This window comes from Anolis carolinensis, chromosome 4 (genome assembly GCF_035594765.1).
Source record: "Anolis carolinensis isolate JA03-04 chromosome 4, rAnoCar3.1.pri, whole genome shotgun sequence".
NCBI classification, from domain to species: Eukaryota; Metazoa; Chordata; class Lepidosauria; order Squamata; family Dactyloidae; genus Anolis; species Anolis carolinensis.
The window spans coordinates 97,913,762-97,932,266 of NC_085844.1; the positions used below are offsets into that span (position 1 = coordinate 97,913,762).

At 39.2% G+C, this 18,505-nt stretch overlaps 2 protein-coding genes across 7 annotated transcripts in view; one reads left to right on the forward strand and one right to left on the reverse strand.

Moving 5' to 3' along the window:
- On the forward strand, positions 1–15,592 carry ropn1l (rhophilin associated tail protein 1 like). Of its 5 annotated transcripts, none has more exons than XM_062979374.1 (6): positions 1–19; positions 8,564–8,775; positions 11,166–11,289; positions 11,454–11,615; positions 13,349–13,524; positions 15,419–15,592. In XM_062979374.1, exons 2-6 carry the CDS (start codon positions 8,645–8,647, stop codon positions 15,477–15,479), a joined length of 654 nt encoding a protein of 217 aa, XP_062835444.1. In that variant the 5' UTR covers positions 1–19; positions 8,564–8,644; the 3' UTR covers positions 15,480–15,592. The 5 variants fall into 5 exon arrangements, with proteins under 5 accessions (XP_062835444.1, XP_062835445.1, XP_062835442.1 ...); XM_062979372.1 differs by lacking the exon at positions 1–19 and adding an exon at positions 1,279–1,575 and having other exon boundaries at positions 8,609–8,775; XM_062979371.1 differs by lacking the exon at positions 1–19 and adding an exon at positions 1,280–1,575.
- Positions 15,490–18,505, reverse strand: part of snrnp48 (small nuclear ribonucleoprotein U11/U12 subunit 48) — a 16,871-nt gene continuing 13,855 nt past the window's right edge. The window contains exons 9-10 of one of the 2 annotated variants that reach the window (XR_010005715.1): positions 18,248–18,375; positions 15,490–15,621 (exon numbers count right to left, since the gene is read on the reverse strand). Coding sequence is in view for 1 of the 2 variants with exons in the window: in XM_003219809.3 (XP_003219857.2) it covers positions 18,336–18,375 (40 nt within the window). In the remaining variant the exon portion in view is untranslated. Of the gene's footprint in view, positions 18,376–18,505 lie in introns of both variants that reach the window. The other variant, XM_003219809.3, reaches the window with a different exon arrangement.

Consider the following 18,505-nt stretch of genomic DNA (forward strand, 5'->3'; position numbering starts at 1 on the left):
CGAGAAGTGTTCATCTATAGTAGGCATCCTCAGTGGTTATTATTTGTTTTTTTAACTTTTGTATTACTCTATTTAAACTTCTTAGTGTGGAAAAATGTTAGCCTCCTTGAGTCCCCATGGGGAGAAAGGCAGGATATAAGTAAAAATAACAATTGGGTTGTTCTGAGTTTTCTGAGCTGTGTGGCCATGTTCCAGAAGTGTATCACATCTATGGCAGGCAGCCTCAGAACTTGTGAGGTCTGTTGGAAACTAGGAAAGTAGGGTTTATATCTGTGGAATGTCCAGGGTGGAAGAAAGAACTCTTGTCTGTTTGATGCAAGTGGGAATGTTGCAATTGGCTAACTTGATTAGTATTGAATGGCCTTGCAGCTTCAAAGCCTGGCTGCTTCCTGCCTAAGGGAATCCTTTGTTGGGAGGTGTCAGCTGGCTCTGATTGTTTCTTGTATGGATTTCCTGATTTCTGAGTGGTGTTCTTTATTTACTGTCCTGGTAGCCAGATTTTGTTCATTTTCATGGTTTCCTCTTTTCTGTTGAAATTGTCCACATGCTTCTCTGTGTCATCTGACATGGTGGTTGTTAGAGTGGTCCTGCATTTCTGTATTCTCAAATAATATACGGTGCCCTGGTTGGCTTATCATGTGCTCTGCCATGGCTGACTTCTCTGGTTGGATTAGTCTGCAGTGGATAACGATGGGTATATGTGCTAGATTTGGTCAAGATCCTTCAAGCCACGAGGAGCCTTTGTGGTACCAACCAACCCACTAATGTACATACATACATACTTTGACTAATACATACAGTAGAGTCTCACTTATCCAACACTCGCTTATCCAACGTTCTGGATTATCCAACACATTTTTGTAGTCAATGTTTTCAATACATCGTGATATTTTGGTGCTAAATTCATAAATACAGTAATTACTACATAGCATTACTGCATATTGAACTACTTTTTCTGTCAAATTTGTTGTATAGCATGATGTTTTGGTGCTTAATTTGTAAAATCATAACCTAATTTGATGTTTAATAGGCTTTTCCTTAATTCCTCATTATCCAACATATTCGGTTATCCAACATTCTGCCGGCCCGTTTATGTTGGATAAGTGAGACGCTACTGTACATATTAATGGGAAATAGGTATAGCCTTCCCTTTAGCAAGATGGCGCTGATGGAACAGCAGCCACTTCCTGTTCTCAGAGGCACTTCCGGAATAAATTGAGCCCCCCCCCCCCTTCCCATTTCATAAGTATAAGGAGGATTGAGGAAAAAGGAAGAGGGGGAAGAGGGTAAAATGCATAGATGGTATCCTTGAAGGGACTGGGGGTGGCGACGGCCGACAGGGAGCTCTGGCCTGGGCTGGTCCACGAGGTTACGAAGAGTCCGAAGCAACAACAAAGGAGGAGCCTGTCCTATAAAAGTCTTGAGACTAGTGGTGACGTAAGACTCATGCAGCGACCAATCCCCATCCAGAGCCTACGCTGCGAGTTTCGTGGTTGCTAAGAGACGGTGAGGCTCAAACGTTACCATAGAAACCCAACCGTCGCGTCCCTGGATGTGCGCGAGCAAGCGAGAGAGGTGAGGTCGCGGCCTTCGTTTGAGAGAGAGGGAAAGAGGGCGAGGCCGCTGCCTCCTTTGAGGCGGGAAGGGATGGGTTTCTATACGTGGTGCCTGCGTAGTCTCTGAGGTGATTTCCCTTGGCCCCCCACCTTCTCTGCTCCCCATTGAACGACGTTGTAACTGCAGAGAAAGTGATGGCTGAGGCCTACAAGGGGTGCATCTATACAAGGCCTCCTCAACCTTTGGGCCTCCAACTCCCAGAAGCCCTAGCCAGCTTGCCCAATGTTCAAGAATTCTCAGAGTTGGAGGCCCAAGCAGATGGAATGCCACAGGTTGAGAAGGCCTGGTCTACTCTGTATATATATATTCATCCTTTGTTTGAGTTCTAGTTTTTACAAAGACCTGGGAGTTGTAATTTTAAAACTCAGCCCAAGTGTGCTGCTTTTATTTATTTATATATTTCCGTCATTTCTATCCCGCCTTTCTCACCTGAGGGGACTCAAGGCAGCTTACAAATCTGGCAAAATTCAATGCCAATAAACAACAATACAATAAAATAAAACATAGAGCAATTAAAACAATTAGGCATTAAACAATTAAAAACAATATACAAAATTTAAAACATGTAAGGTGCTTATACACACAAACATGTACACATATATACATATATACACCAATCTATAACTCCCAGGCTTCCATAGCATTCAACCTTGGCAGTTCAAGTGTCAAACTGCATTCGTTCTACAGTGTAGATGCACTCAAGGTCCATGCTGGGAGTATTTGACAGCAAATCCTGGGCTGGCAAGAAACATCAATTGTTATCCTTGTGTTGTTGAAGGCTTTCATGGCTGGAATCACTGGGTTGCTATGAGTTTTCTGGGCTATATGGCCATGTTCCAAAAACATTCTCTCCTGACGTTTCACCCACATCTATGGCAGACATCCTTAGAACTTGTGAGGTCTGTTGGAAACTAGCAAGAGGGGTTTATATATCTGTGAAATGCCGAGGGTGGGAGAAAGAACTCTTGCCTGCCTGAGGCACATGTGAATGTTGCAATTGGCCAGTTTAATTAGCATTGAATGGCCTTTCATCTTCAAAGCCTGGCTGCTTCTTGCCTGGGGGAATCCTTTGTTGGGAGCACACAGCATATTGTTTGAGAACACAGATATACTGGGCCACTCTAACAACCACCATGTCAGACTACACGGAGAAGCCATTGAAATCTACAAGCATGTGGACAATTTCAGCAGAAAGGAGGATACCACGAAAATGAACAAAATCTGGCTATCAGTATTTTAAAAGACTCTAAAATCAGGATAGTAAATAAAGAACAACACTCAGAAAATGGGAATTCCAGACAAGAAACAATCATGGCCAGCTAATCACCTCCCAACAAAGTATTTCCCGAGGCAGGAAGCAGCCAGGCTTTGAAGCTGAAAAGCCATTCAGTGCTAATCAAGGTGGCCAATTGCAACATTCCCATTTGCCTCCATCAGACAAGAATTCTTTTTCCCACCCTGGACATTCCACAGATATATAAACCCTACTTTCCTAGTTTCCAACAGACCCCAGAAGCTCCGAGGCTGCCTGCCATAGATGTGATACGAAACATCAGGAGAGAAGAAGAAGAAGAAGAAGAGCTACTTTATTCGTATACCCTGCCATCATCTCCCTGAAGGGACTCAGGGCAGCTTACATATGGGACAAAATGTCCACAAGATATAGAAACAAAAATGATAAATTAAAACAAAAACATCATTAAAATAAGAGCATCATAAAATACAATACACCAAATAAAAACACAATAAAAATATAAAGCATTAAACAGCAGCATTAACACTCCATCAGACAATGTTCTCCAAAAACCAATGGGCAAAAGTTACTAAAGTGGGCATGACCAGGCTATAAAAGGCCAGCATGGGATAGTGAAATACAGCGTACCATAGGACCAGGGAATTGGATGAAGTGCAGACAACAGAGTATTATCTGGTGACCTATAAACTGGGCATTTATAAACTAGAGACTAATCATTCTCAAATTCTTGTTGGAACATCCATGTTTTCAGATCCCTGTGGAAGGAGGACAGTGTGGGGACTTGCCTAATAGGTTCAATACTACATACCTGTGTTGTTACTGTTCGCCTTCAAGTTTCCAATTTGTTGTTGTTGTTGTTGTTGTTGTTATATTTATTCATACCATAGGGGACTCAAAGCATAAAAGTATTAGTATACAATTTAAAATATACAAATATGCAACCATTCAAACGAATTGAACACAAACAACGCAAAAAAATTCATAGTTAAAATCCATCAAAACTTATTCAAAGTTAAAAACTGCAGTACCTCCTGACTAGATCTTAAACACTTCTGTCTTTAAAAGCCTGTCTGAATAGAAAGGTTTTAGCCTTTGTATGGTGATCCCCAGGGTCAGCCTATTCCCGGGGCTTTCTAGGGCTGAGCGACATGACTAAGTGAAAATTATTATTATTATCATTGTTGTTGTTGTTATATTTCTTACCTGCCTTTCCTCATGGCTTGAGGCAGGTTTCAACATAGCAAAAAAGAAAGAAAAGATTGGTTCTATCACAAAAACAGGGGGAAAGTGTATTAAACTGCAAAAAGGTTAAAAATGGCATATGACAGGTTAAAAATGACAGCCACAAAAATGACGTTTTCTGGAGTATAACAACTATTTTTAAAGTTACTACTACAAATTAAAGAGGAAATAACAACTTCAACCAGGAACAGATTTTTTTTCCAAATTTTATTGTGGTACATAGTGTACTAATATATAATACACGGATTAAAATGTATTTCTGCAAAATACATATATTAAAATATACTGAACAAAGATTAAAATATAGTGAACACAAGATGAGAGTTTAAAATTCATGATTAAACTTAGGTGATCCCTCGTAGTTCGAGGATGATGGTCTTCCAGTCGAGGGCGAATTCTTCGGTGGCTGAAGAGACCTATTCTTGATCTGCATGTTCTCTTGCAGTGAGGACATCGGTTTCCAGGTGGAAGGCGGTCCTGGTCAGGGTTGGCTTGACGGGCCTTCCTCTTGGCACGTTTCTCCTTTAAGCCCTCCATTCGTGCCTCTTTGAACTCCGCAGCACTGCTGGTCACAACTGACCTCCAATTAGAGCGCACAAGGGCCAGGGCTTCCCAGTTCTCAGTGTCTATGCCAGTTTTTAAGGTTGGCTTTAAGCCCATCTTTAAATCTCTTTTCCTGTCCACCAACATTTCGTTTCCCATTCTTGAGTTCGGAGTAGAGCAACTGCTTTGGGAGACGGTGATTGGGCATTTGGACAACGTGGCCAGTGTAGCAGAGTTGATGGCGTAGGATTATTGCTTCAATGCTGGTGGTCTTTGCTTCTTCCAGCACGCTGACCTTGGTTTTGGCTTTCAGTCTGCTGAGGTTAAATAGCTTGCCATCTGTCCGATAGATGATTTCCACTTCGGTGAGATACTTCCCATCAACAAGGTGAAGTATCATAGCGATGAAGATGGAAAATAAGGTAGGGGCAATAACACATCCCTGCTTGACACCTGATTCCACCTTAAATGGGTCACTTTGGGAGACATTGCTGTCCAAGACTGTTGCCATCATGTCATCATGGAGGAGCTGCAGGATGTTCACAAATTTGTCAGGGCACCTGATTTTTTGGAGGATGGTCCAGAGAGTGCTGCGATTCACTGTGTCGAATGCCTTTGCAAGGTCAATGAATGCCATGTACAGAGGTTGGTTTTGTTCCCTGCATTTTTCTTGGAGCTGTCGTGCAGTGAAGATCATGTCCACTGTTCCTCTGGAGGGACGGAAGCCGTTCTGGGATTCTGGGAGGGTGTCTTCTGAAATAGAGAGAAGGCGGTTTGCAAGGACTCTTGCGAGGAGGTTAGAAGGGAGATACTGCGATAGTTCCCGCAGTCTGTTCTATCCCCTTTCTTGAAAAGGGTGATGATGTTGGCATCCTTGAAGTCTGCTGGGATTTTCTAGGTCACCCACACCTTTTCAATGAGCTGGTGGAGTTGTTGTATCAGCTCAGGTCCACCCTCCTTGAAGATTTCAGCAGGGATTCCATCAGGTCCACTTACTTTGTTGTTTTTTTGTTGGCTGATGGGATTGCTGACTTCTTCCAAACTAGGCAGTGCTGCAAGCTCATCCCTGGTTTGTTGTTGCAGGATTTGTGAGAGAACCTCTTCGGCCACATTGGAGCTGCGATTCAGCAGGTTCTGGTAGTGCTCTTTCCAACGTAGTGCAATTGGTGTTTTCTCCTTCAGAAGTTTGGTTCCATCTGATGAGCGTAGAGGCTGTATGCCATGGTTTCTTGGTCGGTAAATGATCTTTGTGGCTTTGAAAAATCCCTGAGCATCATGGGTGTCTGCAAAGTGTTGGATTTCTTCAGCCTTCTTTGTCCACCAGATGTTCTTGATTAAAACTGGCTGGGTATGCCTGGTCTCCAGAGTCCAATGCTCCAACCGCTCTGCATGTTGTTTATTTCTGTTGTGCTCCAGGTGGCACTAAACCAGCAGACGTGGACAGTTAATGTTATAGTCAGGATCTGCCACATTGTGAACATGTTTAATGTACATTTTTAGCACAATCTAAGATTAAATGGTGTGTTTATTGCTGGTCCCTGTAGTTATACAACCAGTGTCGTACCTCAGAATAGTTCACCTTGCTATAGACACTCAGTCAGACAGAGGAAAAGTATTTTGTAGTTTTATTGAGCAAAAGCAAATATATATATATCAAAGCAGGCAGTTGAAAGGTTTTTCAAAGTTGCAATAAAGAGTCAATAGGAATCCAATTAGTTCATAAGCCATAAAAATCAATTAGTCCATAAACCATAGCAATCCAATAATCCATAAGCCAAGACAGTAGATGGTACATCCCAAAGAACAAAGGCCCAAAGGTACAAAGATCCAGGAAACTTCTCTTAGGCATGAAGCAAGAACATCCACACAGATGAAGCGAGGATTTGCTTTGACGAAGATCTATCTGCAAACACACACTTTTAAAAGCAACCCAGAAAGGCATTTCTTTTCCCTGAAGAGGCCTCTCTCGCCTCTCTCTTCCCCGCCAGCCTCACAGTCCTACGGGGCTGAACTCATTTCCATAACAACCGGTCAGCCCTAGATAATTCAAGGTCTCCGTTATCTTGCACCTGGACCAGGACTTGAGACATTTCTTGCTCATTAATTCCCATGGGAATATCATCCTGGCTGTTATCTATGGCTTCTGGGGTCAACAGTTCATTCTGCTCTAACTGCAATTCTCGAGCCTCTGAATCAGCCTGTATTCCCATGCCATCTTCCTGCAGCCCATCTTCTGACTCAACTGGCTCTTGTATCTGAAATCCAGAATCCCCTTCTTCATCCTCACTCTGGCTATACTGTGGCTGAGTCACAACAACCAGTGGCATGACAGACGCCACAGCTTAGAGCTCTATTCCACAATAATCCATTGGTTTCCTGCCCACTAACGGGGAACTACAGTTAGAGTTTCAGAGAAAGAGCAAACATTTGTGCGGTAATATTACAACTCTAGCCTATTTTTTTTGTTCTGTGGAAACTAATTGTCAGAAGTAGTGCACTGGATACAGTTGGCTCTAGGACAATCCCCACCCTACTGGGGCTGCCATTAATATTTGGTAATGTTTTGAAACTGCCAGGAAGTTGCACATTAGGCAGAAATAAGTAGAATTCTTCACTGGGGGTAAATCCAGTCACTGAAGCTTCCCAATGCCATCCAAAGCATGTGTGTGTGTGCGTGTGTGTATCTGTTCCGACTTACAAAAAATTCAATTTAAGAACAAACCTACAGAACCTATCTTGTTCGTAACTTGGGGACTGCTTGTATTTCGCAATTACTGAGAGACAAACAGCAAGGGGTGACTTCCTGATCTTCTTGTGGAGTCCTGGCAGTGTCGAGTTGTCAGAAAGATATGGGATATTAGGATAAATGAATCTTTGGTCCAGTGATCCGCATTGCTGAGGTTATCAGATAATCTAGTGAAAGTATGTAGGTTAGAAAAGTATATCAAATTGTGTGTGGAGCAAAATCTTATATAAAATGATATTAAAAAACAAAAGAGTGTGTCATGAAAGCAAACAAATCCATAAATAAGAGCATGCTAATCAGAAAAAGGGTGGCATTTCTGTCATCACATTCATTCCTGATCTGAAAAGTCAGGATGCTGCAACAGAGAATATTGTAGGTATTTTATTTTGTGTTTAAATATTCTGAATGTCAGTAAAAAGAAAGGTTTCTCAAAGTCTGTCAAGAGGCATAGTAACCACAGTGGGAATTCCAGACAGATAGAGACGAACTTCAGAGAAAGGTTTTGTCATACTCTTCTTTTTAACTTCTTGAAAGTATCAGTTTAGAAGCGTACTGTTTCTAATGAAGGTAGTAGTGGGGATCTTAGCCAAGCCACACATATTATTTGCAGAAATGTAGCACATCCAGATTTCTGTCATTGTATCATTGCATAGCTATAAACCTACAATAGTTGTATGAATAAAACAAATAAACAAAAGTTGTATTCATTTTAGTAAATGATGTTGATTACACATAACCAAACTATATAAGCTTTCACTTTGGTTATGCTTGCTATATACTTGGGTTGTGTTGGTACTAAGCAGATTTCTGGTTCAACAACAACAACAACAACAACAACAACAACAACAGCTTTATTTATGTTCTGCCCTTTCTCCCCGAGGGGACTCAGGGCTTCTACTGCATAAGCAAGAGGGATATAGTTAGTGAAATAAATGTTGCCTTTGAATCAGGTAAATGCGTGTTAGAATTTGATTCAGCCATATTGCTGCTTTGAAACAACTTTTCTCCTAATCTATGATGATGTAACTGCATGGATACAATAGGACAACTGTAAGTATGTTGGCCTGAGATCCTTGGAGAGAAGAGCAAGACAAAACTAATAAAAACTTCACTGATATTCAAGGTTCCTGATGATTTTTCTCATTTTATTTTTTATGCAGATATTATAATAAAATACATCAATTGAAGAATAAAATTTCTTCCAGATCTTTTAGATTTTTGACTTGGGAGATAGAATAACCATGCCTGTTCCAGATGTTATGTTCTGTGCACAACAGATTCATGTTCCCCCCGAACTACCAGATATAATGAAACAATTTACCAAGGCTGCTATCAGGACCCAGCCACGTGATGTGCTGCAGTGGTCTTATGGGTAAGTAGGAAACCAAACCTAATGAACTTGATTTAGACAGATTTTTTAAATAACAGACTCTTTGAACTGGAAAATGGTCATTATATCCTGTTCTGGGAAGTGCTGGATTTAGCTTTTGAAGTGGGTGACTGGTGTTTTAATATAGGAGCAGTGGTAGCTGGATGCAAGGATTGCCACCTCACAACATTTAATACAATATTGATACGGATGAGTAACTTGTGCAGAGAAATCCATGTCTGTACACCAGTTGCCTTTATTCTGTTAAGGAGATGATAACTCTGAATGTGGGTATTGTAATGATGTGATGGGACTAATCCACCCAGGTCCTGCTCAAGTCAGGTTCAAGAGTTACAGTGAAGTAAAACACAGCCACTAGTGGTACAATTTATGGTTTTGTTGATTACAGATAGATTTAAAAGTTAAGTAGTAGCAGATGTAATTTCTTTAACAATCTTCCCCCACACAGGACACCTTGGTTAGTTTCAATAGGCATCTACAGTTCTCAGACAAGACACCAGTCTTTGTCTTTCTGAGACTGGGTCAAAGAAGTACCCTAAAGGGGTTGGGTGGTGGGTCATATACTCTACCAGGGCAGGCTTTCTAGAAGTGATGGTGACACTAACAGGTCGGGAAAGGTCTGTGATCCCACTCCACTTTCTTAATATCTTTTGGGAGAGAGAAAGTATTTTTTTCTCTCTCAAAGTGAGGTGTCTTGATCAGTGCTAAAGCCAGTTTGGCCCAGCAAATCTCTTGGGAAGACAGGTGAACACATGTCAACATTCTGGAAAAAGCAAAGACCACCAGCATTGAGGTGATGATCCTCCACCATCTACTTCGTTGGACTGATCACGCTGTTCGAGTGCCCGATCACCATCTCTTAAAGCAATTACTATACTCTCAACTCAAGAATGGAAAACAATGTTGGTGGACAGCAAAATAAATTTAAATATGGGCTTAAAGCCAACTGTAAAAGCACTACTCTTTCACACAGGGGGGAATCTTTGAGTTGATATCCCACCTTTGCCAACATTAACTATGGGACATCTAATCCCACTAAGATAGGGGTCGATCCTTATTTCAAGATCCCAACCACTGCCAGCAATAAACCCATATGCGTGTGTGTGTGCGGGTATGAGGCGATGTGGTACTGAGGGTAGAGTGAGGGACGAATCCTCTCAGACTCTGTGTAGTGCATCTATCTATTGAAAACAAAGAAATGTTTATAAGTTCTTTGGCACATAAAGCGTATCTTGTTACAAAGCTTATTTTCTTCAGTTCCACATGGTTACACAAAGCTGTTGATATCTATGACTTTCCAAATACTTAAACTTAGTTTAACTCGAGGCACTATCTTTCATTTCAGAAATATGTCTTTCTCCACAGCCTTCCTGACTGGGCACTTACTCTTCACTATAGTCAAACAGACTGAAACCTAGTCTCAACAGACTCCTTTCTCCTCTTAGTTCTACCTAGCTAGAACCTGAACATACAGAAGTCTTCCTTCTACCTCAACATACATTGGAAACTACAAACATGCACACATACATCTTCCATCTAGCTCACCGGCTAGAAAACTGAACTCTTTTAAAACATTCCCTCTTTTTTTCTTCCAGCTAGCCCCACCCCTTTCTCCTAGCCTCAGAATAGCTAAACTTCTACAGCAAGTATGTCACCATGGCAACGCACAGTGAATCAGAAGTAGCTAACTCCTCCCTACCTTTACCATTAAACCAACATTAAATAACATAGACAAAAATCCCCAATAAAATAAAGCTTTCCGTTACACCAACCTTAAAAACTGTGACATAGACAGCAAGAACTGGGAAGCCCTGATACTGGAGCATTCTAACTGGATGAGAAACATATCAAGAGGAAGGTGCATCAAGCCAATCCTTGTTGGGGCTGCCTTCCATTTGGAAATTGATGTCCACACTATGAAAGAACACATGGATCTAGGATAGGTCTCTACAGTCACTTATGGACCCACCACCAAGACTCTACACTTGGAAGGCAATCATGCTTGGCCACAAGTGATAGCCTATGATGAGGATGGCCCAACACATCTGTCATTATGTTACCATATTTCTGCCTTGTGTCAAATGATTGATTCAACCTCTCTAAGAAGTGTATAGAGCTCAGAGAGACTCCAATAGGCCGATGATACAGCTATATGTATGCCTTAAAACAAGCTAATACATAAGAGTATGCATGATTAACATTGGCTGAAGTTTTAACCTTGACTTAGCCATAGGTCATATCAAAAGCCATAATTTTGGCCCACAAATCTGCACTTGGCTTATACATGAGGTCTACTTATAAAAGAAGATACTGCAGTATATGTCTTTTCTGTTTTTCACCTCAGTCATGTTTTTGTATTTGTGCTATTGTAGGTATTTTTATGCCTTATCACATGGGGAGCCTCTTCCTGTGAAAGAACGTGTTGAAATCCCAGTAGCCACACAGAAAAATGACACAGGTCTGACACCAGGACTCCTTAAAATTTTGCACAAACAGGTAAAATGTTATGGTGGTACACACTTAAATCTTTTTTAAAAAAATGTTTGGAACCTAATATACAGATCTTTCAATTACTCATGTCATCTTTTTAGTTATGAGCTGTTTTCTTGAGCTGTTTTGATATGTTTCATTTATGATGATCACATTCTTTTTTTAAAAAGCTATCTGAAAAGGGAACTGTGGAGTTACCAGATCTTCAGAGAAAATGGAAAAACTTGTGCTTACCAATGGCACAATTGCACAACATTCTCCAATTGGACGACTTTTCAGAAGGAGTTGAATGGATGAAATTTTTTGCCCTTGGATGTAGTGCGCTTGGTGGGGTATGCAGACTTGTGGATATCTTGTTTACAACACATTAAATTGTCATATAGTGATACTAAGTAGCTAAAGTCATCAAATTTTAAATAGTACAGGAAGAGTACAATGTGTTTTCGACTATTTTAAAACGATTTTGAAGTTCAAAAGAGAATATAATGATTAGTATTCTGCTGTTTGCTGGAGTAACACCAGGAATCAAAGAAAAAATCATGGGCATAATAATAATTGTTGTTGTTTTGTTGTTGTTGTTGTTGTTGTTATTATTATTATATTTCTTATCTGCCTCTCCTTATGGCTCGAGGCAGGACACCACATAGCTTAAAAAATCATCATAAAATATTATATAACATAAACACATAAAAATGTATTTCTGTGGAATACATGTATTAAAATAGAACAAAGATTAAAATATAGTAAACACGAGATGTGAAATAAAATGAGGCATCGCCACTAGGTGGGGAAAAAAGGACTGTGGCCTGCTAGCCAGCAGGAAACTAGAAACTACCTCAGAAACAAAAAGTGCAATTATTAATGTCCTAAATCAACAGGATTCCAACTTGTATTTATAAATGAAACATAATATAACTAACCAGCTTTTTTGTGGTAAAAATAGGTGCCTTGTCTTATATTTGAGTTGGTTTATAGTCGAGTATATATTTCTCCAGTGTTAAATTCTGGGGTTCAGTTGGAAATTTTTCAGCCTTTGAAATAAATTAGGAGTTAGGCATATACATAGCAAATAGACAAATATACAGGATCGCCCACATAAATATCTCCCACATTTTAAAGGGGTATAAAAATAAATGAAGCTATCTAGAAAAAAAAATGCATATATTTCTGAAAAGTACATATAATAGTTTTATTTTAGTGGGTTTTTAAAATCATAGACAAATTATTTTGTAAGGATGCAGTTTTAAATTAGCATACAGATTCCTCAAACTCCAACCTGATTTCCCCAGGCCCATGGCATGTTTATGAGCTTATATGTCTTGGCAATTGTTGAGTGGGTGCTCTTACTGCTTTCACATTTTCTGGAGTTCAAATGGTTCTAGGTCTATCAGGGATTTTCTTGTCAGTGTGGATCTAATTGTCCAAAGATTAGAAATCCTAACAAAATCATTTTCTGATCCAGAATGATGCTTTTTGACCAAGCGTGAAGCATGAACGCTGTCTGCATTGTTTTCAAAGAATGGTTGTTCTCATAATATGCTTGAACAATAAAGCCCCGATGTACTCTGGTCCAACTCATGATAGGTACTGAAAATGGCTAAGCCTAACCTACCAAATTAGAGCTACCCCACCTCTCTACCCCAATTACAGCCCACACAGTGCCCCCTTGAAATATGAGAGATCTGTATGCCTCACCCTGTACAATCCCAGAATGGCTACTTTAAAAAAATTGCATAGTTTTAAGTAGGGTATGCAAGGTGTAGAGACTGCAAAGATAATCTCCAATTTAACCTTGAACCATTTGTAGTGCTAATGGAATCCGAATCTGAGGTATGGCTGAGTCATTGTATACTTAAAGATACCACTTTTCTGCACTTGCTGCCCTAGTGGTCTTATGACTTTTTACTTGTTTCCTTGGTATGCATCCCTTTAGGGATGAAATAAGGAATTAATCCTGTAAATACACACAGTGTTATAATAGCTATGACTGAAATTTGTAAACTGTTTTATAGCCTATATGGCTGTTGATGGCTAGATTCCGATAGCTTGTTTTGGATCTTCTTAGTCTTTGATGAGCTCCATGAAACATGCCTGTGAAATTCTAACAGAGGACCCAGAGGGGGGAGCAGCCCGCATCCCATATGATACTTTTGCATTTATCTATTCCTACTTGGCTGGCTTAGATGAAGAAATAACAGGGGAAGCAACAGAGTCTTATCTCAAGTCTCTTAAAGAACGTGTGTAAGTATCAATTGGCTGTGCAACTATATACTCCTGTTCTGACATGAGATTATTCTTTTTTATGTCAAAAGTCTAACGAAGCAATGTTTTTAAAAAGCTTTTAAGTTTTGTTTTGTCATCTGCTTTAAAGGATTGCTGTTACAGTCCTTAGAACCAATTTGCCCTGTTTGTCCCCTGAACTTCTTTTATAGCTTCTATCAAGGTACAACTTTGCTCCTTGCATTAGTTTGAGAACTAATTTGTTCTGACATAATGGCTGCATTGAAGAACAAAACTGAAAACATCTGATTTTGTTTCGCAGAGTAGTACTGTAAATGGTCATATCTTAAAATATGATCCTGTCATATTTTGGCCTCATGTAGATTTGAGATTTCCTGATCTTTTAACTAGATTTTTCTTCCTATTGCACATCCTTATTTTGCATAACTAACTACAATATAGCTTTACATCTGCATGGTTAATGTTAACCATGTTCTCATTAACCAGGTTTGCAACCAGTTTCTGGTTTAAAGCCAACTGTCGGTTAATATCAATGTGTAGGTATTCTGCGATTAATGCTGAAAAGGCAGGGAACAAAGACGTTTAATGTAGAAATCAAGAGAAGAGGGTCTATGATTGCTTTCAATGTTATCTGTGGTTGAGATAACAGGAAATTATTAGGTCTGCACTAGTCCGAAGCTTAATAGACTTCAAATGCTATAATGAGATTCAGATCCATGCTTGAGGTAATATACCATATTTCATTGCATGCTCTCACACTTTTCCCTTTTTAATGAAAAAGAGGTGAGACTATTATGTGAGAAAAAAAAATCTGCCTTTCTCCGGTATCTGATTTTTATTTTAAATAAAATGCCTTATCTCTGAAAAGGGAGGAGGAGGCGGAATGATCCAGCCTAAAACAGCTTCATTTTGTTTGTTTTTTTGTTTTAGCTGCAGAGCCATTTAGGACTGATCCTCCCTCCCTTCCTTCTTTTTCTGAAGTCCAGGCAGTAAAATGGAGGTCTCTGAAGCTGCACTCTGCCCTCTTTCCTCCGGGGCCTTAAGGCAGTTCAAAAAACCTGGAATTGAGGTCTATGGAACTCTGATCTTCTCTCCTTCCTCCAAAGAGTTCTATTTCAGGTTTTTAAAAACTGTTTTGCCTCAGACAGGAGGGAAGAGAGAAGAGTGGAGCTCAAGAGGCCTCAGTTTTATAGTTTTTAATCTACCTTGCCTTTGGAGAAAGAAGAAGAGAATGGAGAATCAGCCCCAAATGGCTGTGCGACTATTATTTGAGGAACACAAGAATACCAATTTTGCCATGCCAAAAATAGGGCATGGGACTATTACAAGGCACTAACGATTATACAATGAAATACGGTAGTCATTCTGCTTTTATTTTTTAGATACACACAGCATTGTCATAACCGTATGATACAATCTTCCCATTATAAAATTCCTGACTGACATGTTACTAGTGTTATATTTTAAATTGGATACCCATGCTTTTATGTCAAGCCGCTTTGAGTCCCCTTTGGGGAGATACAGCGGGGTATAAATAAATATAACAATAATAATAATAGTGCCTGCTGAGGCCTGAGAGTTTTGTATCCTTCCACATTGTGGCATCTTATTTATTTCTGTATTTGATGAATATTTTTCTGCCTTTCCCCCTTTCTCTGTGATTCATCATCCATCCTTTCTGCCTTTCTCTGTGATTCATCATGCATATTGAGAATATATTGTGGAATAAAATATCTCTATAAATATCCCTGAAAATATTGGGCAAAAATCCTAATGTGTGTGGTTTCAGGGTAGAATTGTATCTCTGTGGAATGGGAAGAGATATCACGGTATTAATGTTGAATATGCTATAATGTTGATGTTAATAGTGCAAATTCATTTTCTCCTTATTTAGGGCACGTAAAGAAAACATGGTTGGACTTGCAGATTTCTCAACTGTTCAGAAGAAATTTTGAAACATGGAAGTGGATGATAAAACTTTACTTCGCAAATAGAACTTGAACAATAAAAAGCCATTACATTATGCACATAAAATACAGTTTGTTCTTAATAAAAAATTGCAGTCTGATTTTTGTGTTAGCAGTAATGAAGTAGCATAAAGTCAGAACATGATACATGACACTGATAATTTCCAAAGAGGAGATTCAGAGGGAATTACTCTAATACATGATAATTAAATTATCAACTGGTAGAGATTTTTAAACTATTTTAATGCCATAGTTTAAATTGGACTACTCAATGCGGTATATACATAATAGTGTATATGGCAATATCCAGTTATTTGATCTTGCAGGGTAAGTATTTCAGCACTACTATATATTTAATAACTGCTAGATTGACATGTGTTTGTTTGGAAAGCATAGACTTGAATGGTTCCTGTACTCAAGACTCCTGTGGCTTCAATCTACCTCCTGCATTTTAGGCCATAATATGATTATGCGCACAGCACTAGATCGCTTGACAGCACCAGTCACCTGGCTGGGTGTCGGATGGGAAAGGGATTAATGGATTTTGTTTCAGAGTAGAAATGGATGCTGTTGAAGCTGATTGTGCTACTCTGTTTATGGGCAAATGTATATTGAACCCAGATGTATGTATGAATATATGGACTAGTATCCAAGTGATTTAATTCTTTCTATAATATACTGTAGTAATAACACTGTAGGAGGAGCCCCGGTGGCGAAGTGCGTTAAAGCACTGAGCTGGAGACCGAAAGATCCCAGGTTCAAACCCCGGGAGCGGCGTGAGCAGCCGCTGTTAGTTCCAGCTCCTGCTAACCTAGCAGTTCGAAAACATGCCAATGTGAGTAGATCAATAGGTACCGCTCTGGCGGGAAGGTAACGGCGCTCCATGCAGTCATGCCGGCCACATGACCTTGGAGGTGTCTACGGCCAACGCCGGCTCTTCGGCTTAGAAATGGAGATGAGCACCAACCCCCAGAGTCAGACATGACTGGACTTAACATCAGGGGAAACCTTTACCTTTACCTAATAACACTGTAAGCATCTTGTATGAGCATCATGCACTTATTGCCAAAAAGTTTAGCTTTTTACAATTGCACTTCCGTTCTTTAAATGTCTCTTGTTTTAAAACTTGTTATAAGGAAATAAAAAAATTAATGGGGTAGAGGGTGACAGATCTGATTCTGCCATACTTTGTTTTAAATTATCTATCTATCTATCTATCTATCTATCTATCTATCTATCTATCTATCTATCACTGACATGGTTATTATTTAAAGCTCAATTAATGGAACTTTAAAACATGTAAATATTAAGTAGTACTTATTATTTAAGCATTTATGGTTTAAAATGAAGTGGTTATTTACATACTTTTCTGTGGTCATGAGGCTGGTTGCTTTATCCACATTTGCATTATTTAGTTGTACACTGGGTTAAAAGTTTTTAGATAAAAAGATACACATGTTGGGCCAAATATGGGATAGGTCGTTTACTTGATATTTCAATTTAGTGTTATATTTTCTAGAGTGAATTATAAGATAGAACCAACTTAAGTAGAAAATAAAATCCATGTCTCTGATGGAAAAAATAGGTCACGTGGAAGTCTTGTATGTGAGTTATTTATTAAACCAACATCCACATACATTTCTTTCCCCGTTCATTGCCCTATTCTCAAGTTACTAATTAAACTCTATTCTGGAATTCCAAAATGAAATGTGAGAATGAAGGATGATATGTTCATTTTTCATTCCCACATGAAAACCCATATCTCAAATCACATGTAGATATGCTAATTCAGATGATGACCTTCCATATGTAAAGGAGCAAGGGAAGTGGAGGTGGTTAAGTGGACGAGGATAGAACATGCTCATTCATACATTTAATTCTATTTTGGAAAGTATGAATATAATGCAACTATGTTCATGAACTCTCTTGGGAAGGGTGTCTCTATAGTACTTTGCTGTTAGCCAGTGAACTTGATTCAGTAAATTTTTAATGTAGTTATGAAGTACAAGAAATAATTTACTAAATAAAAACTAGATGTTTAGATCTTTAGTATCTCATCTTTCCAGTTGAATGATACAACAGGGATTGAAGACACCTGAACATCCTAAAGAAACAAGGTACCTCTGTATTTGAGTGCCTATAGTCCATTTGTACAACCAGAAGTTGGAAAAGCAGTCTTTTTACTTTTGGAGCAGATTGGGTTCATGAACTAGAAATGTTTATTATTTCTGAATGATTATTAAAATTATCTTTGTGGCCAGACCTGTCTATCTAAGTAATTGATAGACGAGTAACTGACTGGTATTAGTTGTTTCTGAATTGGTGCAAGAGATATAGTTGTAAGGAGAAATTAAAGGTGTGAACTGATGTCTCTTTAGTTACTATTGTTTCCTGACAGCAGCTTTGGGCCTTAATTCAAGGTATCACTGATAACACAATGCAGGCCAGCATCTCTTCCTCTCCCCTTTCCCTTCTGATATTTATTATGTTAAAAAGCCAAAGTATTAGATAGTCAATGCGAAACCACTGTCCTGAGCTGGCAATATGTAAAAATTAACCTATTTCATGCAAAGGTTAATTGAAGTCCATTTGCATAAATTTCTAGAAGGTGTGTGCAATGTTTTTATTCATAATCTCTACTGCTACATTTGTTCTGCGAGGAAATGAAGGCACTGGAATGACAACACTGTCTTGCATTTTCCTTCTGCAAATCAAGATGCCAATGATAGATCTTACACCACATTTATTAAATTATAAAAGTTGGCACAACAGTGAAATAGATAGCACATTTTCAATTTCTGCCATTTCCACAGGATGGTACATATTTCAGTGATGGTACAAATCTTATTTTCTTTTTTTGCGACTGTGATGCTTGTCTTCATCTCTGAAACAAATCAACCACGTTATGTAAGACTCCGTGTCTTCATCAGAGGGAACAAAACTGAACCAAATCTTTATTCAGTGTTTACAACTTCCATGAAGCCTATGACTTGTCCCTTTGATTTTCATTCCAA